This window comes from Nannospalax galili, unplaced genomic scaffold, assembly GCF_000622305.1.
Source record: "Nannospalax galili isolate Female #2095 unplaced genomic scaffold, S.galili_v1.0 scaffold571, whole genome shotgun sequence".
Taxonomy (NCBI): Eukaryota; Metazoa; Chordata; class Mammalia; order Rodentia; family Spalacidae; genus Nannospalax; species Nannospalax galili.
Genome location: NW_008330297.1, coordinates 603,235 through 629,998, shown reverse-complemented (window position 1 = coordinate 629,998; position 26,764 = coordinate 603,235). Strand labels below are relative to the sequence as shown.

Genomic DNA, 26,764 nt, shown 5'->3' with positions numbered 1-26,764 from the left:
CCCACGCATACACACACACACACACACACACACACACACACACACATGCACACACACAATGGAGGAGGAACCCAATAGAGAGATGGTTTTGGAAGCTCTCGTCAATAAGTCCCAATGGACTCTGACATGACATTTGAAAATTTCCCTTTTCTGATTTTTTTTTCTGGTTCCTTTTCTGGAATACATAATGCTAACTACCCTTTCCTTTACTTCTCCTTCACATCCCCTATTCACCAGTCAAGGACTTTCTTTTCTCCCTACAGATAAGAGTTATGCAATTTGGGAGTCTTTTAGATAGACCCACTGAAGGGGTACCCCAATTGCCTCACCCTGCATCCCTGTTCACCATGGAGGAAGCCAGAGCAGTCTGCGTCCCGATTCTCTATCTGCAAGCAGGGTAACCTCTTCAGAGGATGGTGTGATAAGAATAGGAGGCAGGTATTGGCTAGGCAGTTAGGGTAAAAGGACCCCGAAGAAAAGTAGCCAGACTCTTGGCTAAAAGTCAAAATGTCCTTGGGCCTCTAAGCAACATACTCCATTACAAAGGACAAAAATGTCAAAAGTATTTGGGAACTCTTATCTAATCCTTAAAAGATTTTAGGGTTACCTCTTCAGAGAGGGGAATGTTAGAGTAGCCAAAAGCCTCATTTATAAAAAAGAAGCAGAAAGTACATGAAGTTATCAGAAAAAAGTGATGAGGAGATATGGGAGGAGTTGGGCATGGATTTGATCAAAACACCTTATATGCTTATAGCCCTGTATGAAATTCTCAATAAATTATTTTTTTAAAACGTTCCTGACCTAAAAAGGAGCTTACATTTTAGGTTAGAAAGAAACAAGATAAAGCAATAATTATGCAGTCTGTTAAATGTTAGTGGAGAAAACAGTAAGGAATGTGGGAGTGTGATGGATCACATCAGACTAAAGACCTGGACAAGATGAGAGGGACCTGGAGGAGATAAGAGGGGCCCAGAGGAGATGGGGGGCCTACAGGAGATTGGGGGCCTACAGGAGATGGGGGGCCTACAGGAGATAAGGGGGCCTACAGGAGATGGGGGAACTATATGAGATGAGGAGGGCCTACAGGAGATGAGGGGCCTACAGGAGATGGGGGCTACAGGAGATAAGGGGGAGCCTAGAGGAGATGGGGGTCCTAGAGGAAGTGAGGCATGCTTGGAGAAGAGGAGAGGGACCCAGAGGAGATGAGGAGGGCTTGTAGCTAGGAGGATCTCTGAAGGCAGAGGCCTTAAGGTAAGTGCAAAGGAGGGAGCTGGGCTGAAGAAGGAATTCTCAGAGGTGGGAACAGATTGAAAAAAGCTAGTACGTTATTTATTGTAAAGACTTTTGCATTTAACTGGAAGGTGAGCTTTCTTGTTGCCTTGTGGCCAAAATGGGGTTCCAAGTAACTCAGGAGCAGGAGCAATGGATGTGGGATGCCCAGAGAGCAGGCCTTGCCTGCCTGGGAGTCCAGCAGCAGGCAGATGTGTGGGTAGAACTCAGATGGGGTTGAACTGAGCAATGAAGGACCTGATGAAGAGACATGGAAACAGTGGTTGATTTTCACTCTGCTTCCCTCTACAAAACTCCAAAACTTTGAAAACAGCACAAAGAAAGAAGTTGGAAAGTCAGAGAGATTTTTCTCTTAAGGGAGTTAGGAAGGGGCTCTCTGGATTTAGTGAAAATACTTTATTGGAGGCCTAACTGGATACTTGCCCAAGAACACATGAAAAAATTCAACACTGTAATCATTAGCTTCTTAAAACTGATGTCAATCTCCTGCTGTTCATACATTTGTGTAAAGAATAATGTAACCCCTCAACTGAGAAGTCATATTTAGTTGATTGCTTTTTATAGTGATATTTTAAGAAGCTAATTTGAAGTCATTTAAATGTAAGTTTTGGTGGGGGGTGGGAGGGGGTTCTTTTTGAAACAGGGTCTCCCTGTAGACCCAGCTGGTCTGGAACTCACTATGTAGACCAAACTGGCCTCAATCTCACAGAGAGCCTTCTGCCTCTGCTGCTTCTCCTGAGTTCTGGGATTAAAGGCATGTGCCACCACACTCTGCTAAATATAACTTGATAAGAAAAATCTTTGGTCTGTTACTGATTTTTTAAAAAATGAGACTGTGGGTGGGAGTTTGCCTGTGTCTAACTGGTGCTTGAAAAGAGTGTTCTGAGCCTGTTGCAGTTTTGCCCACTGTGTGGGTTGAATTATTTTCTGATTCTTGGGAAAATGATCTCACTCTAATTGAACAGGAACCCAAACAGCCAGATTCTAGCAACAGACCCAGGTACAGACTTGACAAACTGCCTTCTGGAACAGAAGAACCACAGCGACCAAGAATGAGGCGGGCAGCTAGGTTCTTACCCCCTGAGGTAGCATCCCTAGGGCCCACTGGATCCATAGCTCAAAGCCACAGACACCTGGCCAGAAGATGCACGCCCAGTACTTTTCACATAGCTGTCTGTGGGCTGTTCTGAGAGAGTGATGGAAGCGAACCCCCAGCCAGCCCAGCTTCTGCTTATTGCCCAGTGAGGTTGCTTCTTAACACCTGGGCCACATTAGAGGTTTTATGTTTTTCCAAGGAGGCTGAATGAGAACCTCTGGAAAACACCTTGAGGTTAAAACTTCCCACAAGGTGTTTTTTTTTTTTTTTTCCCTGAAACATTCATATTGCTAAACCAGAATGCTAGAGACTGGGAGATCTTGAAACTTTACCTAACAGCTGCAGATGCTAGCTCAAAACAGTGCTAGGTCTTAGGACAAGTTTCAAAGACTCCCAGCAGCAAAGCTCCGCAGCAACTGGGAAACAGTCTCCTGGGCCTAGAGCTAAGACTCTTTTATAATGAAAAATTGGAGAGGGAAAGCATAAGTTTGCACTGTGGTGACTGGAACATTTTGGTGCTACTTGGCCACTAAGTTTTGAACTAACACAAATCAATCTCAGTAATTGAAAATAAAAGAAAGGTCTTTTAAAGTGCCCCTGTCTCCATGTCTATGTACAGCATGGGCTTGGCTGTAAGCAGCAGTAACGAGCTTTGATATACAGAAGTACACGTCAGTAGGCTATCAGGGTGAAGTGACAGAAATCCAGGCTCAGCTACAGCGGCTACGATAGCAACAGGAAGAGGAAAAGAGCTCTCTAGATGGTCTGCCTGCTGGGCTCTGCTACTAATATCCTGTCCAAGAAAAGCCTCACCACAGAGTCTGAGAGTGCGTCATAAGGTGCAGTGAGACTGGAGAAAGATACAGCCCAGTACAAAACTGCACAGAGCATGATTTATTGGGGCACAGGGGTGCAGCCTGATGCCTTGGGAAGCATCACAATCCAATGTGAAGCCCACCAGTTGTAGTGGTGCGCCTCCTGTCAAGGCAGGAGGAGCAGAAGTGCAAGGTCATCCTCAGCTACAGATTTATGTTTGAGGCCAGCTGCATGAGACCCTATGAAAAAAAATCCTCACAATTTGGGTTAGGGGAGGGTTTCTACAGTAGTCCAAATAAAAGTGACTTCATCAGGGGCTAGAAAATGGCTCAGTGGTTAAGAGCACTGGCCTCTCTTGCAGAGGACCCAGGTTCAGGTCCTAGCACACGGCAGCTAACAACTGTCCCTAACTCTGTTCCAGGGGTTCCAGTGCCCTCTTCTGGCCTCCACAGTCATTGCATGCATGGGGTGCACATATATACATATATATATATATATACATATATATACAGGCAAAACACATACGCATAAAATAAGTAAATAATTTTTTAAAGTGACTTCATTTAAGCCAGAGTAGACCCGGTTGGTCTCAAGCTAGAATCAAGGATGCTCAGCACATCCCAGCAAGGCCTATAAAGCTCCAATGTCCACACTGATGGTTTATCTATTTCTAGTGTGTAGGGAACTACATTGGGAAGCAGACCAGGTGCTCAGGGTCATCATGAGGTTGCAGCTCAAGATGGCTGCAGCCAGGTCAAGTGGAATTCCTGCCCATACTTTGGACATGGCTGCCTCCACTGGTCTGGCCTTGATGTGGAGTTCCCAACTCACCTCCCTGAATCTTTGTAGACTCTTTAAAACAGGGAAGCTCACCTGGGTTCCAGCCCATTTGGCATAACAGGAGAGGAGTCCTACCCGTTACATATGGTCCAGTGAAACAGGAGATAACGAAGCACCAGGGGATCCTAGTTTGAGAAGCCACCTGAAAGGCACACGTCCACAACTGTAATATAAAAACTAGAGTCTGTAATTTTCTGCATGTTGGAACATGGTGCTTACTGATTCAAATCGGTTCTGTATTGCTTGTCTTTCAGATGGCAGTGAGATTCCAGCTTCAACCTTGATGGATGCTTTGCTAAGGGAAGATTTTAAAATCATCATTAACAAACTAGCATATGATATACAGTGTCCCAAAAAAGGTAAGAAACACAGCCCTCCATCTACCTTAACAGAGCTCTCCAAAGTGTGGCGTGATCTTCACAACTGAAGCCCCTGGAGTTCTGAAATCCCAAGTTTTCACATAGAGCCTCCAGCAAACTTTCATTTACCATGCAGGTGTCCCAAGAGGCTATTGCTTTTTGTGACTCTCTGAATCTACCTCCCTTCAACATTGGGGGCCTTGGTTTGCCCTGGGACCTCGGTTTTTCCATCCAAAGTACTAACCAGGCCTGGCCCTGCTTAGCTTCCAGGATCAGGCACGTTCATGGTGGTATGGCTGTAACCTGACCTTCACTCTCCTATGTCTCAGGAGAGTTGTGGATGTTCAGTTTGTTCCCTTTTGTATTTGTTGTGAAGATGGAAAAGGGTTTTAGGCTCCTTAAGTGCCAGTTCTGAAGCTGGAAGTCTTAACTCTTTAAAATTTTCTTTTTTAATTTTTTTTGCTGAGTGTGCAGCAGTGTGGTGGCGCACTTGAGAGGCAGAAGCAGGAGGATCTCTGTAAGGTTGAGGCCAGCCTAGTCTACATAGTGCGTTTAAGGCCAGCCAGCTACATAGTAAGACCCTGTCTAAAAACAAACAAACCCCAAAACATAACAACAAAAAGAAATTTTCTTTTAATTTCAAACTGTAAATTGAATAATCCTAATCAGAAAGTCTGAAATCCAAATTCTAAAACTTTTTAAGTGTTGATATCACATGTGGAAAACTCTACACATGAGTTCTTGTGATGGGTGGTCAGAATGTATATACTAGGAATGTACCTTAGAGACAGAGCATTTGCCTGGCATACTATGCATATAATAAAATTACCTTCAGTCTAAGTATATAACATAAATAAATTTTGTGTGTACTTAGCCTCATCCTCAAGATACCTCACTATGCCTATGCAATATTCCAAAATCTAGAAAACATGTAAAATCAGAAACAATGCCAAGCATTTTAGATAAGAGAATTTCAACCTGAGTCATTTTAAATATTAGCAATTTGCTTTTAAATTTCTATTACTGCTGCTTCAAATATTGCTTCTGTTCCCTTCCTCCTTCCTTTTTTTTTTTTAAATTTGATTTGGATTTTTAAAATAATTTATTTTATGTGAATAAATGTTTTGCCTGCATGTATGTTAGTGTACCCTGTGTGTGCAATGCTCACGAGAGATCAGAAGAGGGCATTGGATTCAGTGAAACTGGAGTTACAGTTGTTAGCTGCCATGTGGGTGCTGGGAACTGAACACGGGTTCTCTGGAAGAGCAGCCAGTGCTTTTAACTGCTGAGCCATCTCTCCACCTCCCTCCCTTCGCTCCCTCCCTCTCTTCCTTTTCCAAATGGTATTTCCATCATGTCCATGTTGTACTTTCTGTAGCTGTCCCATGGTTCTTAGGTTTAACTTGGAGAGTTTCTGTAGGCAGATCCTCAAGCCCACTGAATCTTTCTTTGCCTGTGTCTTGTTCAGTGATAAGCCCATCAAAGGCATATTTCATTTAGTGATTTTTATTCCTGGCTCTTCCTTCTGGTTCTTTTTACCATTTTCATCTGAGTTTACTTTGCATTCTTGGATGCTGCTCTTTATATCCATTAGAGACACTATGATATCAATCAGTTGTTTTCACATCATAGTTTAATAATTCCAAAGTCTGTGCTATTCCATTCTTGTCAACCCCAGCATGGAATGCTAGATCCACACTGGCCAAGGCCCAGTGTACCAGTTAGTTTTTGTCACAAAATAGAGTCACCTGGGAAAAGGGAATATCGGGGAAGGAATTTCCTTCATCAGACTGGCCTGTGGGCTTGTCCATAGCACATTTTATCAATTGCTAATTGATGTAGGCGTGCCCAGCCCATGATGGGTGGTGCCATCCCTGGGCAGATGGGCCTGGGCTGTATGAGAAAGGGGGCTGAGCAAGCCAGGGGAGGAAGACTGAACGCAGTGCTCCTCTGTGGTCGCTGCTGCAGTGGCTGCCTTAGGTATCCTCAGTGATGAACTGTTACTTGGGATTGTAAATTGAAACAAACCCTGTCCTCACTTTTCTTTCCTGAGTTTGGCTTGGACTCTGCTTTGTCAGATGGTTACTACCACTTGCCTTCAGATCCCACTTACTCGGAATATTCTTTCCATCCTTTCATTTCCACTCTGGCATCTGCCAGGCAGGTTTCTTGCAGGCAGCAAACAGGTCTTGTTTTTCAACCTGTTCAGCCAGTTTAAGACCATTTGCATTTAGGGTTATTATCAGAAGTATGTACTAATTTCTCCCTTCTTCATCTCAGAGGTTGGATGGTTTACTGAGGTAATAAGGTTTCTTTCCTAATTTTTAATTTTACAAGTAAGATCTGTTTTTGCCATTAGTGTTCTGATAGAAAGGAGGAACTTTGTTTTGTTTTTTGATTTATTAATTTTTATTTTATTATATGTATGAGTTATTTTTTAAACCTTTATTATTTTTTAATTTTTATGTGTATGAGTGTATTGTCTGCATGTGTGTAAGTGAATCTGTATTGTACAGTGCCCGCAGAGGTCAGAAGAGGGTGTCAAATAACCTGGAACTGAAGTTACAGATGGTTGTTAGCCGCCATGTGAGTGCTGGGAATGAAACCCAAGTATTCTGCAAGAGCAGTCAGGGCTGAGCCCTCTCTCTAGCACCAGAAGAAGGAATTTTTAGAAATTTTGTGCTCTGCTTTAAGCAGATAGACTCTAGAGAACCAACAATTGATGAATGGCATTTCACAAAATTTAAAAATTTCTGCACAGCAAAGGAAACAATTAAATGAAGTCAGCTTGTAAAGTGGGAGAAAACCTCTGCTAGCTCTACATCTGACAAAAGATTAATATGTAGACTATAAAAGAACTAAAAAAGTAAATAATAAGAAAAAAAATAGCCCAATCAATGAAATGAACAGACAGTTCTTAAAAAGATGAAGGACAGCTGGGCTTGGTGGGACACTCTTTTATCCCAGCACCAGAGGGGCAGAGACAGGCAGGTCTCTGTGAGTTCAAGGCCAGCCTGTCTACATAGGGAGTTCCAGGCCAGCTGAGGCTATATGGTTACCCTGCCTCCAAAAAACAAAATAACAAGAAAACAAATAATAAATGCTGGCAAGGTTGTGAACAAAATGGAACCCTTACACATAGCTGGTAGGGATGTGAACTAGTCCAGGCACTATGGAAATCATATGAGGATCTCAGAAAACCAAAACTACGTGTACCATATGACTCAGCTATCCCATTCCTGGGTATTTTTTGAAAATTATTTAAATTTTATTTTGCATGTACAAGTGTTTTCCTTACATGTATGTAAGTGCATCTGTGCACGCAATGCCAACAGAGGCCGGAAGAAGGCATTGGATCCCCTGGAACCGGAGTTACAGATGGTTGGTAGCCACCATGTGGGTACTGGGAACCGAACCTGAGTCCTCTGTACGAGCAGCCAGTGCTCCTAACCACTGAGCCTTCTCTCCGGCCCCCTTCCTGGGTATTTACCCAGGACTCCTAGTCAGCATTTCACAGAGATGCTTTCACATTAGTGTTTGCTGTGGCACTGTTCACAATAGCTAAATTATGGATCAACCAACAGTATCTGTCAAGAGCGGAATGGACAAAGAAAAAATGGTTACGTGCACAGTGAACATTTTTTCTGCCATAAAGTTCTGTTGCTTGCAGGAAAATTGATGCAACTGGAGACAAAGCAATGAAGTCAGCCTCAGAATGACAAACACTGCAGGCTGTGTGTCATCGGTGGTTCCCAGATCTTACATAGATACATAAGAGTTATGCACGTGTGTATGACAAGGAAGGGGCAGCAGAACTGTTTAGGGGAACAGAGGGACTTAAAAAGAAGAGCGGGATGGAAAGGGAAGAGGAGGAAGGCGCAGAGGGGAAAATATGCTCGAAGTACATTAGATACATGTATGAAAATGTCCTTGTGGAACAGTATCATGTATATACAGTGAACATAAGATGAATGGATAGTGCAGTGAATATGCACCAATGGGGAAAATTAAGAATTTTAAAAGTCCTTACCAAAGTGGCAACATTTTGGGTTAGCATATTTTGATCTCCTACACTTTTTTTTTTGTATAACATGTGTTAATTGCCTTTCAGATCTGTACTGTACATAACCTCCCTTACAAGCAGAACCTACACTTGAACTGCTTTTCACATTTGATTTGACCTTGGTTTACATGTCTATATACCAGCTTTCTTCTCCTGTAGATCCTGAAATAACTGTTGGAAAGGATAGGGAGTAGGGTCTGAGGTTACTAACATTCAGGAATAAAAGCCATGAACTAATGCGATACAAGTGAGTTACGGTGAGGCAGTCACGTACATTCTGGTAAATGGATTCTCCCCTTGCTTTTCCTATACGTATATGTCTTTTATCGTTTACATTTATATGTGTGTATGCGTGCATGGAACTTAGATGACAGCTTTTCGGAGTCAGTTCTTTCCTTTCACTATGAAGGTCCAGGGGCTCAACTCAGCTCTTCAGACTGCTCAAGGCTGAGCCCATCTCAAGGCTCATATGCATCTTTTTTTAAAACAACAGTAGAAGTCCTATTAAAGACACACTGACTTTCCAAAGTTGAATTTTATCACTACAGATTGGCTTCATACAAGAGACTGACGGATTCAACACCAGAGCTCAGATGTGCAGGCATAGGGACTTAGATTTGATTGCCTGGACTTTTTGGAGGGAAAAAAATGTGGTAGATGCCATTGTTTCTCTTCTTTTCTCAGAAGAACCAAGTAAAGAGCACACGACTGAGATGGAGAGTGTGAGATCCTTGGTTCACAGACTCTTCACAGTCTTGCATGTGGAAGACTTTCAGAAAAGAAGAGAGCACCATTTGATAGCAAAGATCGATCACCTGAAGGAGCAGCTGCAGCCCCTGGAGCAGGTATGGAGGTGGCACAGCTGGACTGTTGGCAGACATACCTGCTATTGCCAAGTGCTTGTCGTATGAGCACTTGTATCTTTTAACTATGCTCACTTCTCCTTTAATCCTCAAAATGATCCTGTTTTCTTCCTCACTTTGGGACGAAGGAAACTGGGTAACTGAGGTATATGCAGTTAGCACGTGGCAAAGCCTGAACTTGGGGGATCTCACTGCAAAGACAAAGCTTTTGTTTTTGAGACAAGTTCTCCCTGTAGCCCTAACTGTCCAGGAATTTGCTGTGTAGACCTTGCCGGCCTCCATCTCACAGAGATCTACTTGCCTCTGCCCTCCCAAGTGCTGGGTTTAAAGGTGTACATTACCATGCCCAGCTCAGAGCAGAATTTTAGCCTCTGCCTCCTCAGCATCAGCCATGAGTCTCTGTAAATATGTGAAGTGGGATGTGGCAAAGTGCTACTGCACAGGTCCTAGCTCAGCCTACCAGAACTGCGGGTGCAAAGTCAGCAGTAGCTTCCTGATACATCCAAAGTTGTTTTTTTCCCAAATTACAGAGGAAAAAAAAAAAATTACTGATATTTTGTGGGGAGTGGGAATTCTGTTTTAAGGGGTGACAACTACATTTTTTTTTCTTGTCTTTTTGAGACAGGGTTTCCCTGTAGCCTCAGCTGTCCTGGAACTCACTATGTAGACCAGGCTGGCCTCAAACTCACGAAGATCTGCTTGCCTCTGCCTCCCAAGTGCTGGGATTAAAGGCATGCACCACCACACCCAGCAGCTACATTCTTTTTTAATATTTTATTATTTTATTTTATGTGTATGAGTGTATTGTCTGCATGTTAAATGCACCTGTGTCGTGCAGTGTCTTTGGAGGTCAGAAGATGGTGTCAGATCCCTTGAAACTAGAGTTACGGACAATTGTTAGTGTCCATGAAGGTGCTGGGAACTGAACCCCAGGTCCTCTGCAAGGGCAGCCAGTGCTCTTAACCACTGAGGCATCTCTCCAGCCCGGACAATTACATTCTTTAAGCCTATAATTCCATTTCTAATCTTTTAAAAAATGGGTGTGGGGTTGATCTGTGTCTTTGTATGTGAATAGACAGATTCTAGAAATGTAAATGACTCTTAGTAGTGATTCTCTTCAAAGGCGTTTAGGGGTGGCAGAGGGCAGTCCTTTTGTTTTGCTTTTCTGGATTACTTACCCAATTTTTGTTTTGCAAGAAACTGATATTTGCAATTGTGGTGGTGCACACCTTTAATCACAACACTCAGGAGGCAGAGGCAAGTGGCTCTCTATGAGATCAAGGCCAGTTACAGCTACAGAGTGAGTCTCAAAACAATAACAAAAAATAATGAATCCATAGTGGTGTGTTTGTAATCTCAGCTCTCACAAAGCAGTATCAGGAGGAACACCACAAGTTCAAGGCCAGCCTGGCCCCTATAGCAAGTTCTAGGCAAGTCAGGGCTACATAGTGAGACCCTGTCTCAATATAAGACAGAGCAGAATGAGTCTCTGGAGAACCACATGAATACAAAATGTGCTTGAATGAATTCCCAGCAGACAAATTGTGGGATCAAAGAAGATCGGGCTGTAATTCTAATTAGGTTTCAAAAGATGACTTCTAAGTTTCTAATTATATGCTCTGCTATAATTTAGGGAGTTTTGTTTGTTTTCTATGAGTAGGTATTACCTTTATAACTTAACAAATATTAACTGATTTGTAAATGAGCAATTGACGTGTATTTCATAAATGTTGCTTTTCCATATACCTGACATCTTCAAAGTAACACACAACATGCACTGATTCAAATGTTTCTTGTTGCTCTTGTTTTTTCCCCTTAAGTTGGCAAATCTGTAAACTGAACTAATGGATGGTTACCCCTTCCTCTAGGTCAAAGCTGGAATTGAAGCTCGGTCAGAAGCCAGAACCGGCAGGCTCCTCTGGGCTGGCTTGGCCCTGCTCTCAGTTCAGGGTGGAGCACTGGGCTGGCTAACCTGGTGGGTGTACTCCTGGGACATCATGGAACCAGTTACCTACTTCCTTACATTTACAAATTCCATGGTCTTTTTTGCATACTTCTTAATTACTCAACAGGTGAGTCCTTAGAAAAAAAATGGTCAATTAGGACATCTTTGTTAAGAATTCCTTATCCAAGTCAAGCAGTCAATAAAACCCTTTCATTTACTGAGTAACTTATCTGGGTTTCATCCAATCACAAGATTGGATGGAGGTGTTTTAGAAAAGTGAAGTTTTAGTTTCTAGTAAGGAATCAGTGTAACACATAAATCCCTCCCTGGGATAGATGCCGCACTCCCTTCTCTCTGTCCTCACTCTAAATATTTGGATCTCTTCATCTGCCTCCCTTTGCCTTGGTGTTGCTGGGTCAAGTATCTTCCTATGTTGACAGTATGTTCATTCAAAACAAGCTGTTCTTTCTCTTTTAGAATTATACTTACTCATCTGTTAGAAGTAGGCAATTCCTCCATTTCTTCCACAAGAAATTGAAGCAGCAGCATTTTGATGTGGAACAATACAACAAGTTAAAAGAAGACCTTGCTAAGGTATCTTACTGCAAGTACCTCCTGGAGCTAGTTTTGTTATACAGCCAAGGAAATCAATGCAGTTGTTACTTCATTTTCACAAGTTAAAAATATTGGTTGAAATTTCTGTGTATTGTTCAGCAAAATGGTTGACATGGATTTGTTTGTTTAAAGAACATGAACTGAAAAAAAATGATAAAAGAGAAAACCTGGTAGTTTTCAAAAAAATTTTTTAAATTTATTTTTAATGTGTCAAATGTTTTGTCTGCATCTATGTAAGTGCACCATGTGTGTGCAATACCTGCTGAGGCCAGAAGATGCCAAATATCCTGGAACTGGAGTTACAAACAATTGTTAGACACCATGTGGATGCTGGGAACCGAAGCTAAGTCCTCTGCAAGAGTACCCAGTGCTCTTAACAACTGAGCATCTCTCCAGTCCTAGTTTCTCTTTTGAAAGCACCAGGATGAGGTTGAAGCCATAAACCCCCCTTTTAAAAAGGGGTTCACATAAAATTGAAATAAACCATTTGCCTTGGTAATTTATTTCTAAATATTTTATTATTTTTATTTCATGTGTATCAGTGTATTGCCTGCATGTATGTTAGTGTATCTGTGTCACGCAATGCCTGAGGAGGTCAGAAGGTGGCTTCGGATCCCCTGGAACTGGAGTTACAGATGGCTGTTAGCCACCATATGGGTGCTAGGAACTGAAGCTGGGTCCTTTGCAAGAGCAGCCAGTGCTTTTAATCTCTGAGCCATCTCTCTAGTCCCTTGGCTCAGTAATTGAAATGTGGCCCATGGAGACACTGAATATGTAGAATTCTTCTCAAGCAATAATGTTGGTATTTATTTTCTCTGATTTCATGCTTTTCTTTTTCCCATAACAGGCTAAAGAATCCCTGAAAAACGTGCGCCATTCCCTAAATTTGAGAATGCAAGTTGAGGGACTCAGTGAGAAGAAGTGATCTTCTGTTTTTAAATATCACTGGCTTATGTGCCAATTTTGTAACTTCCAAACTGGACATTTTTAGGTCTTGTTCATTTCTATTTGACTGTTTCAGTCTTTGTTTATTAATAAAATATATGTGAAACAGCAGTATTCTTTGAAGTTTTCACTTGAAATGCTTGGCTTGTGGATTTAAAAAAAATTTTTTTAAGAAGGAAGAGGATTATTTCAGCTTACATGTTACTGCCATCATTATGGGAAGCCAGGGCAGGAACACAAAGGGAGGAATGGAAGCAGAGACCACTGAGGACAATGCTTACAGCCTGCTTCCTCTTACAGCCCAGGCCACCCTGTCTCAGGGTGGCACTACCCACAGTGGGCTGGGCCCTCACACATCAGTCAGCAATCAAGAAAATGCCCCATAGTGGTTTATAGATTTTTATGTCTTGACAGTGTTTCAAAGGGCTGCTGTGCCCTCTTCAAAGTAGCAGCTGCTGTTAGCTAAAACTCAAGCTGGTCCCACAGGGGAAGTGAAATGGTCAGTGTACTTGGTATTCACTTCGCTTCTCACCTTGTGGTTAAATTTTATTTCTTGAGACAGAGTTCCAAGAATTAGGCTTGAGCTGTCAGCAATCCTCCTGACTCAGCTTCCTGAGAGCTATGATTATAGGTATGAACCACTATGCCCAGCTCCTTTCTGCAAAGACTACACAATTGTGGGGTCGCTCCCTCTCCTCGTGGGTCGTTGGCCACCGTTCAACGACGACAAAGGGAGCAGAAGCGACGAACGGGGTCAGGATGACCAGTGAGCACTGACGGAAGAAAGCCCTTCCAGGGAGGCAGGTTCAGTGATACAAACAGCTCCAGACTCAGTGAAACAGCTCCGTTTATTCAGTGGGGATTAGGGAAAATATAGTGTGGGGGCAGTAGCCAATGCTTCAGCTGATAGGTGCTCATAGTATGCTTTATTTACATGTGGCAGTAGGCTCCTATCATCTGACTACTGGGCAATGCCTAATTATCATATAGAAAAAACCTGGGGGTAGTTTTTACTCCAGGTAACTATGCCAAAGGTCATGTTTTAAATGTGCCAAGCATCCGTGCTTGGCGGCACTTTCCAGGTAAGTCAGGCAGGAAGCCCCTGCCGAGAAAGGAGCCAACCTTAACAGCAGGGTTCCCCAACACACAATTGCTGTATGATCTTTGCCATTTCTCAAAGGTAGGCATGTCCCACTAGCCATACCGATATGTTCTGTGCTGCAACTAAAGCACTTGCAAAGCCCTGCTTTACACAGGTTTACATGCTTTATTTGTTTCAGTTCTCAAAGTCCCCAAACCAAACTTTCTTAACCAGCAGGTTATTAACAAATAGCATTATTCAAATTCTGTATTATATTTTAATGTTATATTAATAAGAACTAAATCTTAAAAGTAAAATGTATCATTCTTTTAATGTGACAGTTTCACAATGTCAGCATCGTTCATCTAAAGTTACTAGAGAATCACAGCTATGCAGATGTTTTACCTGTAGTGACAAACTGTCACTGTACACTACATTTCATCCTCAGAAAGCCGTCAAGTAATTCATTCTATTTTTATTTTTAGTCTTTTTGAGACAGGTTCTCCCTGTAGTCCCAGCTGGCCTGGAACTTGTAGACTAGGCTGGCCTTCGTCCCACAGAGATCCGCCTGCATCTGCCTCCCCAGTGCTGGGATTAAAGGTGAGGACTACCTTGCCTGGCACACATAAAGTACTTCCTAAACGTTAGAAAGCCGTCAAGTAATTCATTCTATTTTTATTTTTAGTCTTTTTGAGACAGGTTCTCCCTGTAGTCCCAGCTGGCCTGGAACTTGTAGACTAGGCTGGCCTTCGTCCCACAGAGATCCGCCTGCCTCTGCCTCCCCAGTGCTGGGATTAAAGGTGAGCACTACCTTGCCTGGCACACATAAAGTACTTCCTAAACGTTCATTTTTATTCAAAATGGGAGTTAGATACATTAATTCATAAGTAGTTGAGACAGTAAACCCAAATGCGACCAAATACAACAGGACCACCATAAATTACACAAGAATATGAATTAGAAAACTTTAATAAAATATGAATCTCAAATATTTTATTAAAGGAAAACAATCTTATTCTTGAGTTTCAAAAATCTTTAAAAACATTATACAATAAGCTTGTATAAACAGTGTCACAAAATATAAGTCAAATCAGCCAGTATTTTGAGTAATCTTACAGTTTACTAAAAAATCTTAATAAACGCTGGTAGATATTTATAGCAAATTCCTGAGGATTTCGTTAAGCCCTTTCACCATATCCAACATGATTTATAAAAACAAATACAAAATAGCACTTCTTTATTTGGGTGCTAAACCTTAAAATATTTAAATTGATAGGCTGAATGCTTCAACCTACTGACATATTTAAAAAGGAAATACATGTGAAATATATGTACATGAAACAAAAGTGGCCCCTACTTACTAGACTTTGGACAGAAATGAAGCTTTTTAGTGAGCATTGACACAAAGCAGGGAACTTGCTTCTTGCCAATTGCACTTGGGTCTCTGCAGTAGACCACTCGACGCTGAGAGACCTTCCTGTTCACCAGAGTGAGGAGTTCTGTGAACTCCAAGGAGGTGCCGTATCTTGCCAACATCTCACACAAATCTTGAATGTACCATGAGCCATTCACAATTTCTCGGTGAGAGTAATATCCTAAAACAGAAGGGGGAAGGGCTGTCAAGTTTTCTTTCACTTCAAGGTGACTGAAAGACACCTTTATAACCAACTCAGTTACAGAAATGTGAGTTCTCAAAAGTCCTTGGGAAAGAGTATGATGGGATTCCCATCCTGCTTTCCCATACTCCCAGGCCCAATGCCAGCATTCTGTCTCTTCCATCGCACACTCCCAGGGCTAGCTTGGGCAGCACTGCTGTCACAGGGTCCAGCTTGGTGAGCTCCACAGAACTGCCCTTTGTTGCCCTCCTCACACTCCTAGGCACAGCTCAGGATATGCGGCCTGAGCATCAGCCCAGACAGACTCAGTCAAGAGACAGATTTGTATGGTTTCTTCATTACCAAAATGGAATCACCCGTTTCTCCAATCAAAAATCAACACTGACCTGCCCATCCACTCACCTAGTAGCCACCCCACTGTTCTAGGATCATGGCATGAAGTCTGTCCTAGAACCTCAGGCTTGTATGTTGTACCTATCTCTAGCTAAACTGAGACCACTTACATCCCATTTGCACATCAATACAGAGTGGCCACAAGACTGAACACCAAGTATCTAGGCCACAACTTTGACAGGACAGTAATAACTTTCGACCTTAGTGGTCCCAATTCTCCAATAAAAAGACAAAGACTAACGGATTGGATTGGAAAACAGTATCTCTTTGCTATCTCTAAGAAACATACCATCAAGGATGGACACCATCTTAGGGTAGAAAGATAGAAAAAGGTATTCAAAGCAAATGGAACTAAGAAACAAGCAGGCATAGCTATTCTAATATCTGATAAACTAGACTTCAAAACTAGTCAGAAGACATATGGAAGGGCATTTCAAACTCATTAAAGGAAAAATCCACCAAGAGGATATTGAAATCTAAACATATGTACTCCCAACATGGGGGCAACCAATTTCATAAAGGAAACCCTATTAGATCTAAAATCACAAACTGAGGGGCTGGAGAGATGGCTCAGCAGTTAAGAGCATTGGCCGCTCTTGCAGAGGACCCAGGTTCGATTCCTAGCACCCATGTGGCGGTTAACAACCATCCGTAACTCCAGTTCCAGGGGATCTGACGCCCTCTTCTGATCTTCTCAGGCACTGCATGACACAAGTTCACTTACATACATGCAGGCAATACACTCATAGACATAAAATAAAAATATTTTGAAATCACAGACTGACCCCCCCCAACACTGGGATAGTGGGTACTTTCAATACCCCACTGTTACCAATAAACAGGTCATCCAGACAAAAATTAAACGGAAAAAGCTGAAATTAAATAACATCATTTACAGACATTTACAGAATATTCCACCCAAACACTTTCTTTTCAGCAACCCATGGAACTTTCTCCAAAACTGACCAAATATTAGGACATAAGAAAAGTCTCAACGAACTTAGGAAAACCGAAGTAATAACCTGAATTATAACCAATTACAAAGGAATCAAACAGGAGAGCTACAAAAACAGGAAAAGGTACACAAATTCATAGAAACTAAAAACACCGAATGAAAATTGGGTCAAGGGGGAAATCAAGAAGGAAATTTAAAAAGTCCTAGAATTGGAGTGAAAACGAAAACACAACACACCTAAACCTATGGGACACAATGAAGGCAGTCCTAAGAGGAAAGCTTAAGTGCCTACATCAAAAAACTTGAGAGATCTCATGTTAATTACCTAATGATGCACCTGAAGGCCTTGGAAAAACAACAAACAGCCAAGAAGAGATACTTAAAATCAGGGCTGAAATAAATGAAACAGAAACAACAAGAAAAACTATACAAAGAATCAATGAGACAGACTAAGAGTTGGTTCTTTGAAAAGATTAACAAGATTGACAAACCTTTAGCCAATTTAACCAAAAGAGAGAACTCAAATTAGAAGTGCATCACTGGGGGTGGGCTTTGAGACTTCTTAAAGCCTTGTTGGATTTCCAGTCCTTCTCTGCTTCCTGAAGATGTGATTGCTCAGCTTTCTGCTCCGGCCACCTCTGCTGCCATGCCTCCCCTGCCATTGTAGACCCTTAACCCTGGAACCATAAGCCCAAATAAATTCCTTCTGCAAGTGGCCATGGTCACGGTGTCTTATCACAACAACAGAAAAGTATCATATGGGCATACTATAAAAACCTATATTCCTTGAAGCAATGGAGCTGGAACTGGCCTGGACGTCACCCCTCCTGAAGGCTAGCTCTCCTAGCTTTGGAGAGCACTACACAAGCTGCTAAGAGAGAGCATGAATTGTTGGTCCAACCCCAGCTTCAAGGCCTAATAACCACAGCAATGACCAGCATAGCAAACAACATTGGTGCAGTAATGGCACTTTTATCTTGGGGGTGACAGCTACCTAACTGGACTTAAAGCCCACTCAATGGGAGGAAACTCATGTGTGGTACTATAAACCTAGCCAAATAAACATATCTGGAGAGGACACAGATCTTAGAAAAAAAAAAAACCCAAGGCTGTCACATCCCTAGACAAATGTAATTTCTTACTATGTGCAAAACACGGATTCTTATATGTACAGACAAGTATTCCAGTCACCACCCATCAAAGAACCTTCCTTTTTAACAGACAGAGATTCAGAGTTCCACAACTGGTCATACACAGACATTGTCTATGAATTGCCCAAACCTAAATAGCACATTAACAATGCAACCTCTACACCTAAGGCTCATGGAACATAGGACAAGGGGTAGAGAACAGTAAAGCATCTCTCAATTCTCATCAGTGAAGCTCCCTCATGCAGCAGAGGGCCAGGAACACAAAAGCATGAATGGCCAAAACATGGAGAATAAGGGCCTGCAGAGTGTGGGTCCTTGACAGGACTCCTATATTAAACTCCACCCACCCAGGGCTCAGGGACCATTGTGGAAGGGGTCGGGGAAAAGATTGTAAGAGCTAGGGAGGAGGTGCATGACCATATAGAAATAGAGTCCTGCAGGCTTCTGGTATCCTCCTCATATGAACCTACAGTAATGGTGTCAGCATGCACAAGACCCATGCAAACTCAAGCAGACAAAAACCCAGCACAGAACTGGGGAAATGGGAAGCAGGCCCCACCTTTGCTGAAGAATTATGGGCAGCTGATACTGGGTGAGAAACGGCTGATCTTATTAAAGGGAGGGACTCTAGATAGGCTGCCTAGACCCCAGTAGATGAACTTGCACTGAGGGATGTCTGGGGACACCGACTTGACATGGTAAGTCTTAACACAAATGACAGAATGTATGAATTCCAGTTGGGGGAGGGGGCTATGGGAGAGTGTCAGTGGGGAAGAGGTATAAAGTTCATTAAGATGTTCTGTATGGAATACACAAAAATTAATACAGCTTAGTAGTAGGTTCAATCCTCAGTAAAAGAAAGGAAATAAATGACTCAAACTTTAAAAAATCAATAATGTTATGATAACAATAAAATTACAGCTTTTCCATGACATAAAAACAGCACAATATGTAGAAATGCCCAAATATTGAATCACGTCCAACCTAGCAAGGACTTGCTCTCCATGTAACCTCCAGAATCTAGTTCATTAAAACCAGCTCCATGATGTTGAACGGATGAAGGAGGAACTTGTTCTATGTGGGGATTTGATGGTTTAGTAAGTCTAGAAAAGGTGAACTGCATGTTGTATGCAGTCATTAAGTCCAGGAAAGGCGAACTGCATGTTGTATGCAATCATTAAGTCTAGGAAAGGTGAAACTGCATGTTGTATGCAGTCATTTGTGAGAGAAACCGAAAGGCAAGATGTATAAAAACTAGTCGACACAGGGCAGCTCCGGGGACGCTGCCCACACCACATTGTCTCGCCCATAGTCCATTACTACAGCATTTAGGTTATTTCTAACTAAGGTTATTTACTCACCAGATAAAATATTTGTTGTAATCTCACCTCTTAGGAAGATGAGGCAGGAGGATTGCTTTGAGTTCAAGGTGAACCTGAGCTACACTGTGAGTTCTGGGATAGCCTAGGTTATAGAGTGAGACATTATAGCTATGGTACGGGGTAACAACTTGAAGGACAGAGCTTTGTTTTACAGAATGATCATAATTGGGTCTTTTTGTATATGTGCGCACACACGCACGCATGCGTGCATGCATATGCACACAACTAGCAAGGGAATTACTGGCTTACATTTAACATTTTGGTTGTTAGCCTTAGCCTTTAATGGCTGTGCTATCCCTTCAGCTCCTAGCTTACATTTAAAAGAAAATCTTTAACAAAGCATTTGTATTCCCTCACCAAATGTACTAATGTAATGGTAAACACATTTCTGTTCATCAAAGCACATTTCCCAAGTGTTCCACACTTAAGATAATTCTGCAGTATTTTTTTTTTGTGTGTGTGTGTATGTGTAAAACTAATAAAGAGGAGGAGAAATTGAAAAGGATCGGGGATATGAGGAGTTGAAGGGGGACTGAGAGGGATGGAAATCATGCAAATACAATAGTTATGTACAAAATTATCAGAAATAAAATATTTTTTAAAAAGGAAAAAGAACACTTTAAAAAAACTATATTCCACTAACCTGGAAAATGTAAAAGAAATGGATGAATTTCTAGATATGTATGACTTAGCAAAATTAATTCAAGAGGAAGTAAAGAATTTAGACTCATAAGAACCAAAGAAATAGAAGCAGTAATTAAAAATTGCAATTAAAAAAATCCCAGGACTAGATGGATTCAGTGAAGACCTTCCAAGAAGAACTAACACCAATACTCCTCAAATTATTTGGCAGAACAGAAAAGGAAGGAACACTTCCAAATTCTTTTTATGAAGCTAGTATAACTGATTGTAAAACCAGACAAAGATTAAAAAAAAAAAAAAGAAAATCATACACTAATCTCTCTGATACTCTCTGATGCAAAAATTCTCAAACTATTTGTAAACCAAATGCTAGAGCATATCACAAAGATTACCCATCATGGAGGGCTGAATAGGAAATGCCCACCATAGGCTCAAGTATTTGAACACTTAAGCAGTTAGTGGTACTGTTTGGGGCAAGGCAGAATCTTTAGGAGGTGCAGCCTCCCCGTGGGAAGCATAAGGCTGGGAGGCTTCCCCTTGAGAGGACATAGCCTTACCCATCTCCCAGTTTTGCCCACTCTGCTTCCTGCATGTGCTTGAAGATGTGAACACTCAACTTTATGCTTTGCCCATTTCCCACCGCCACACTTCTCCCAGCATTAGGTACTCTCCCCGTGGAACCAGGAGCCCAAATGAGCTCTTTCTTCTGTAAGTTGCCTTGGTCATTGCCTTGGTTTATCACAGCAATAGAAATGTAACAAATATATCCAACATGATCAAGTCAGCTTCATCCCAGAGATGCAGGAAAGGTTCAAAATACAATGTAATCTACCACATAAACAGATTCAAGGACAGAAAAGGCTTTTAACAAAATCCAACATCCCTTCATGATAAAAGTCCTGGAGAAAATAGGGATATTGGGGACGTATCTCAACATAAGTCAATATATAGCATGCTCACAACAACATCATGCTAAATGGAGAAAAACTCAAAGAATTTCCACAAAATTAGGAATGAGACAAGGATGTCTACCTTCTCCATTCCTGTTTCATACAGTGCTTGAAGTCTTAGCTAGAACAATAAGGCAAGTAAAAAAGAGATAGGGGGGATGCAAATTGGAATGGATAACGTCAAAGTAACCTTATTTGCAGATGATATGATTCTATACATGAAAAACCCTAAAGACTCAACCAGAAAACTCCTAGAGTTGATAAACACATTCAGCAAAGTAGCAGAATACAAAATTAACAAACAAAACTCAGTAGCTTCCCTATATACCAACAACAAACATACTGAGTAAGAAATCAGGGAAATAACCCCATTTATGATAGTTTCAAAAAACAGTATCTTGGAATAAATCTAACTAATGAAATGAACATGTGTATAATAAAAATTTTAAGATATTGAAGAATGAAACTGAAGAAGAAACCAAGACAGAGATCTCCAATGCTCATGGGTCAGCAGGATAAATACTGTGAAAATGGTACCCAACCGAAAGCAGTGTACAGATTCAATGCAATCCCCACCGAAAGGCCAATGTAATTCTGTGCAGAAATTGAAAGAACAATGTTGTTTCATATGGAAACACCCCCGCCCAGGATGGCCAAAATATTCTTGAACAATAAAGGAACTGCTGGAGGCACTACCATTCCTCGATTTGATTTGAAGTTGGACTACAAAGTTTAAAAACAGCATGGTAAGGGCACAATGTTCTTCTTTTCTTTGTTTGTTTTGAGACAGGGTCTCCTTGTAGTCCCAGCTGGACTGGGACTCACTACATAGACCAAGCTGACCTCCATCTCAGAGATCTGCCTGCCTCTGCTTCTGAGTGCTGCGATTAAAGGTGTGTCCTACCATGCCTGGCACAGACACCTGATTTTTGACGAAGAGGCTGATTTTGACTGGAGAAAAGATTAAATCCTCAATAAGTGGTGCTGTCAAACTGGATATCTGCATGCAGCAGAATGAAACTACATCCATCTCTCTCACTATGTACAAAATAGTTCATGGGCCCTAGGGGAGAACCTGTTACTAATATTCTACTAAACAGACATAGAATGAAAACGACTCCTAATGACTTAGCATTATACTCATGGATTAGTGCAACTCTCAACCCTCAGAAATTTCTTCTTACAGACAACAATTAACACAGATACCCACAACTGGTCAGTGTGCAGAGAATAAGAGACTTCAAGGTGCTCAGCCCCACATGGGTCATCTACTTTACACGCTTTCCCCCAAGGCTCAGGGAATTTCTCAGAAGAGGGGATGGAAACATTGTGAGAGCCAAAGGTGCTGGACATGTACCAAAACTGTTTTACAGACAGAAGGGCAGCTGCATATATGAACTTGCAGCACAAGACCTACCTAAGCTGAAGCCTGACAAAAATCTCATCATGGAGGTGGGGGAGGTGGGCATGAATGCCCACCCCTAGCTGAGGAACTACTGGCATCTGATGGGTTCTGGGAGCGGGACAGTCAGTTTTCTTTAAGGGTGTGGTCCCTGGTAGGTCAACTACAGTGCAGGGCAGGTTCCAAACCCAAGAGTATTTGGGCAACACATATTGGACTTGGGGTTGGAGGACATAAAGTTATGTGTGTGGGGAGGTGGGGGTGGATCTGGGAGTTCAGAGAGGGAGGAATGAGATCAAAACACAATGTACGAAGTTCTCCAAAAATTAATACAAATTTTAAAAAAGGAAATCATGCAGTTAACAGAAAGAATTCAATTAAAATATAATTTTTTAAAAAAGAAAAATAGCAAAAGCTGTTCAAGGTCCAGTGAGATGGCTCCAAGAGGAGCTGTGACCTGAGCTAATTCCTGGGGCCCACATGATGGAAGGAGGGAAACCACTCCAGGAAGCCATCCTCTGACTTCTACGTACACACTATGGCACAGGCACCCTCCCGCACACTTGTCCCCCGCCCCAAATGGATAAATAAATGTAGTTAAAAGTTCTTCTAAGGGCTGGAGAAATGGCTCAGCAGTTAAGAGCACTGACTGCTCTTGCAGAGGACCCAGGTGTGATTCCCAGCACCCACATGACAGCTAACAGCTGTCCTTAACTCCAGTTTCAGGGGACTCCAACGCCTTCTTTTGAGCTCCTTGGGCACTGCACGACATGGGTGCACTTACACACATACAGGAAATACGCTCACACACATTAAAATTAAAAATTAAAATTTTAGTTGATTTGTTTTGTTTTGGTCTTTTTGAGACAGGGTCTCCCTGTACCCCCAGCTGGCCTGTAACTCAGTATGTAGACCAGGCTGGCCTTGAACTCAGAGATCCACTGGCCTCTGCCTCCAGAGTGCCAGGATTAAAGGCATGCACCACCACGCCCAGTTTAGCTGATTTGTTTTAAAAAGAGTAAGATACACTGTTGTGATGCTTTTTTCTCCTGATTCATGTAGGAAAATATAGTGATTCTATGGCTTTACATACACAGGGTTAATGTCATCTCCTCTGTTTTCTAACACAGCAACAAAAATCCCAGGATGACAGCCACTGACTTTGAGAGACTAGAGATTAATCAGAAAGCAGAGCAGAATATTTGCCAGAGAACACAGAACTAACTCCTTTCCCACAGGCTTTCCTCGAACACAACACAACAGCATGGCCACTTCCTCACCTGTGACGGCTGCTACAATACTTGTTCAGCACAGCGCCCAGAATTTTCTCTGTCACGTCTTTTACAAGTTCACTTCTCACTGTGCAACGTTGAGGGAAATCCCTTCTAAGCCTGTGACTTTGTACTAAAACATGGTGATTTGCTCACGAAAGACCTGATATAAGTTGAAGGTGACACGGGTCTAGCCAAGTGTGCTAGTCACAGGCTTGTTGTATACAACGTCCCCTCACTCACCCTCTGCAACGGAGTAACACATGAGGAAGTCCGCCCCAGCAGGCAGCGTGTACACTGAGGCTGAGTCCACCTCTGTCACGTTGTCCAGCTTGTCCTGATGATGATCCACCAAATCCACGGGAACCACCGGCACGTCATGCTGGTCTCCGCGGCATGCCTACAAAACAAGGAAAACAACACTTCTTGCTTGCCCTTTCCCCCCTGGTGCTTACACTGCACAGTGATTATGTAATTCAGCATACCTCCCATTGGAAAGAGAAGCCACACCAGCACCTCAAAGCAATGCAACCAGGCTTGGAGAGCCTTGCTTTCTGGAATGTTCCCTCACTGCTTTTTGGTTTTGTTTTTTGAGAGGTCTCACTGGGTAGCCCTGGATAGCACAGAACTCACTTGGTAGACCAAACTGGCCTTGACCTCAAAGATGTGCTTGTCTCTGCCTTCTGAGTGCTAGAATTCATGGCATGCGCCCCCATGCCAGGGCTAAAAACTCTAATATTTGCCTAAATGTTTTTATTCAATTAGGTAATTATTTCCAGATGTTTTGCTTGTCTGTTGCTATTGAAATTCATCAATAATCAAAATGATGTTTTTGCCAGGCTTGGAAACATCCACCTTTAGTTCCAGCACTTGGGGGACAGAGGCAGGCAGATGTCCATGAGACTGAGTCCAGCCTGGTCTACATAGCAAGTTCCAGGCCAGCTGAGGCTACAGGTAGACCTTGTCTTAAAAAAAAAAAATGAAAATGACATTTTGACGGGAAAAGACATCCATGCATGTGCTCTTTGCCTTTTGTTCCCACTTTACTTTTTAATTTATTTTTATTTTTTTAAAAAAATTAGGTGTATGTGTGTGTGTGTGTGTGTGTGTGTGTGTGTCAATGTGGTGCCCGTAGAGTCTAGAAGAGTGTGCGGGGTCCCCAGAAGCAAGCTCTATAAGAGCTATTTATACCCACTAATTCCAGTTTGGATCACACCCAGGGCCTTACCTTTGCTGGTTAAGTGCTCTACCCTTGAGCTTACTCTAAATCCTACTCTTGAGTGTTAGAGACTAAACTGTGCCCTACCCTCAACTCAAAAATCAAATAAGTTAAAGTCTTAACTCCAGGGGCTGGACAGATGGCTCAGTGGTGAAGAGCACTGACTGCTCTTACAGAGGACCCAGGTTCGATTCCAGCACCCACATGGCAGCTAAGAACCATCCATAATTCCAGTTCCAGGGGATCTGATACCCTTTTCTGACCTTGCATGACACAGGCGCCCTCACATACATGCAGACAATACACTCGTACACATAAACTAAAAATAATAAAATCTTAAAGTCTTAAGTCCAGTAGCAGCGACTAATCCTCATGCCAAAACCTTTTTTTTTTTTATTTCTAAAACTAATTTGGCATCTAGGAAATGATTTGGGGGAAATGTAAGGGGACAAAGCAGGTGAGGACCAGCCCACTTCCTCTACTTTCCTCCCACTGGCTGGCATGCCCTCCAGCACCCACAGACCCAAGCCAGGCTGCCCCAATGATCCTCTGCAGTCAGTACCTTCCCTTCCAGCGGCTCTCCCTCCACAGCCAGCCAAGCAAGACAGTAGCATACGGGGTGATTCTCTGTCATCTTAAATGCTAATCCAAATGGTTTTGTAATAAAGATAATGACAGTGGCAAGAAAGAATTAAGACTAGCAGTTCCAATGTGCAACTCCAATTGGCCAGGATTCAAAAAGGGCCTTTCTGACTACTGGACAAAGTTACTTTAGAAACTGACTTTATGAGCTTTACAATCACATGTACCAAACGATGGATTTTGTAACTGAGATGATGACACAGTCTTACCTGAATGATAAATATCTTAGGTTTCCCAACCAGGCTCTGGCACTTGTCTCCTTTGAAGAAAGCAGTTAATGTCTGAATTTCAATTTTGGCATCATATGCATAAATATGGTTGCCTTCACCATGGCTTAAGAAGACACACAGGAAGCAATCGGCATCCACGTGGCTTGAGTTGGATACTATGAAGGAACCCAAGAGTACATGTAGAAAAGAAAGTGAAACGCTTGCCATCCACACATGAAAACTGAACTCACTGGTATTAGCACAAAAACACATTATAAAACAGTAGGAGAGGGGCTTGTATTCTTTAATGAAATACAGCTTTATCTTTCTTTCCTTCCCTTTTTTTTGAGATAGGATTTATTATGTAGACCAGGCTAGCCCTAAACTTATTTCAGTCTTTAACCAAATAGAATAACTTATACTAAACTGCATCTTCTTTTTTCTTTTTCTTGATTGTTTGAGACACCACTGTCCTTACTATCCTTGGACTCACAAAGTAGCCAGGTTAGCTTCAAACTACTGACAATCTTTCTCTCTCAGCATCCTGGGTACTGGAATTACAAGTGGGACTCAACATGCCTGGCTTAAAAATCTGAATTATTGGGGCCTGCACCACTGGCTAACTCTCCTAGCCTGCACTACCATCCTCAGGCCTCTTGGGGTAAGTCTATAGCGCAACTCTCGCGCGGGACTCCCTAAGGCACATTCACCCTTCCATCCCTCCCAGCGTTCTATACTCCTAGTTTGGGCCCTGCGCCATTCCTAGTATTGGGGCCCCAGACACCTGGGGAACCAATACTGCTTCCTGATCCTTCTCACCCAGACCAACTCAGTCCCTTTCTTGGGCTCCAGGAGCACCGCTTCTGGTCCTGGCCCCGCCCTCATCTCTCTCTGCTTCCCTGGGCCTGCACCACCGGCTAACTCTCCTATCCTCAGGCACCTTGGGGTAAGTCTATAGCGCAGCCCTCCATGCCGGGCCTCCCTAAGCCACATTCACCCTTCCATCCCATCACCCCCCG

The 26,764-nt window shown here is 42.4% G+C and overlaps 2 protein-coding genes across 6 annotated transcripts in view; one reads left to right on the top strand and one right to left on the bottom strand.

Moving 5' to 3' along the window:
- Mcub (mitochondrial calcium uniporter dominant negative beta subunit) overlaps positions 1 to 12,943 on the top strand; it is a 76,639-nt gene extending 63,696 nt beyond the window's left edge. The window contains exons 5-9 of the mRNA XM_029568683.1: positions 4,297 to 4,401; positions 9,149 to 9,309; positions 11,196 to 11,399; positions 11,750 to 11,866; positions 12,735 to 12,943. Coding sequence (XP_029424543.1) covers positions 4,297 to 4,401; positions 9,149 to 9,309; positions 11,196 to 11,399; positions 11,750 to 11,866; positions 12,735 to 12,812 — 665 coding nt within the window. The 3' untranslated portion in view covers positions 12,813 to 12,943. The remainder of the gene's footprint in view (positions 1 to 4,296; positions 4,402 to 9,148; positions 9,310 to 11,195; positions 11,400 to 11,749; positions 11,867 to 12,734) is intronic.
- A 1,745-nt stretch (positions 12,944 to 14,688) lies between these two features.
- Casp6 (caspase 6) overlaps positions 14,689 to 26,764 on the bottom strand; it is a 27,229-nt gene continuing 15,153 nt past the window's right edge. For 4 of the 5 annotated variants that reach the window (XM_029568656.1, XM_008843512.3, XM_029568660.1 and 1 more), the window contains exons 6-8: positions 25,746 to 25,921; positions 23,919 to 24,075; positions 14,694 to 15,508 (exon numbers count right to left, since the gene is read on the bottom strand). In XM_029568656.1, coding sequence (XP_029424516.1) covers positions 15,267 to 15,508; positions 23,919 to 24,075; positions 25,746 to 25,921 — 575 coding nt within the window. In that variant the 3' untranslated portion in view covers positions 14,694 to 15,266. Of the gene's footprint in view, positions 15,509 to 23,918; positions 24,076 to 25,745; positions 25,922 to 26,764 lie in introns of all 5 variants that reach the window. The other variant, XM_008843518.3, reaches the window with a different exon arrangement.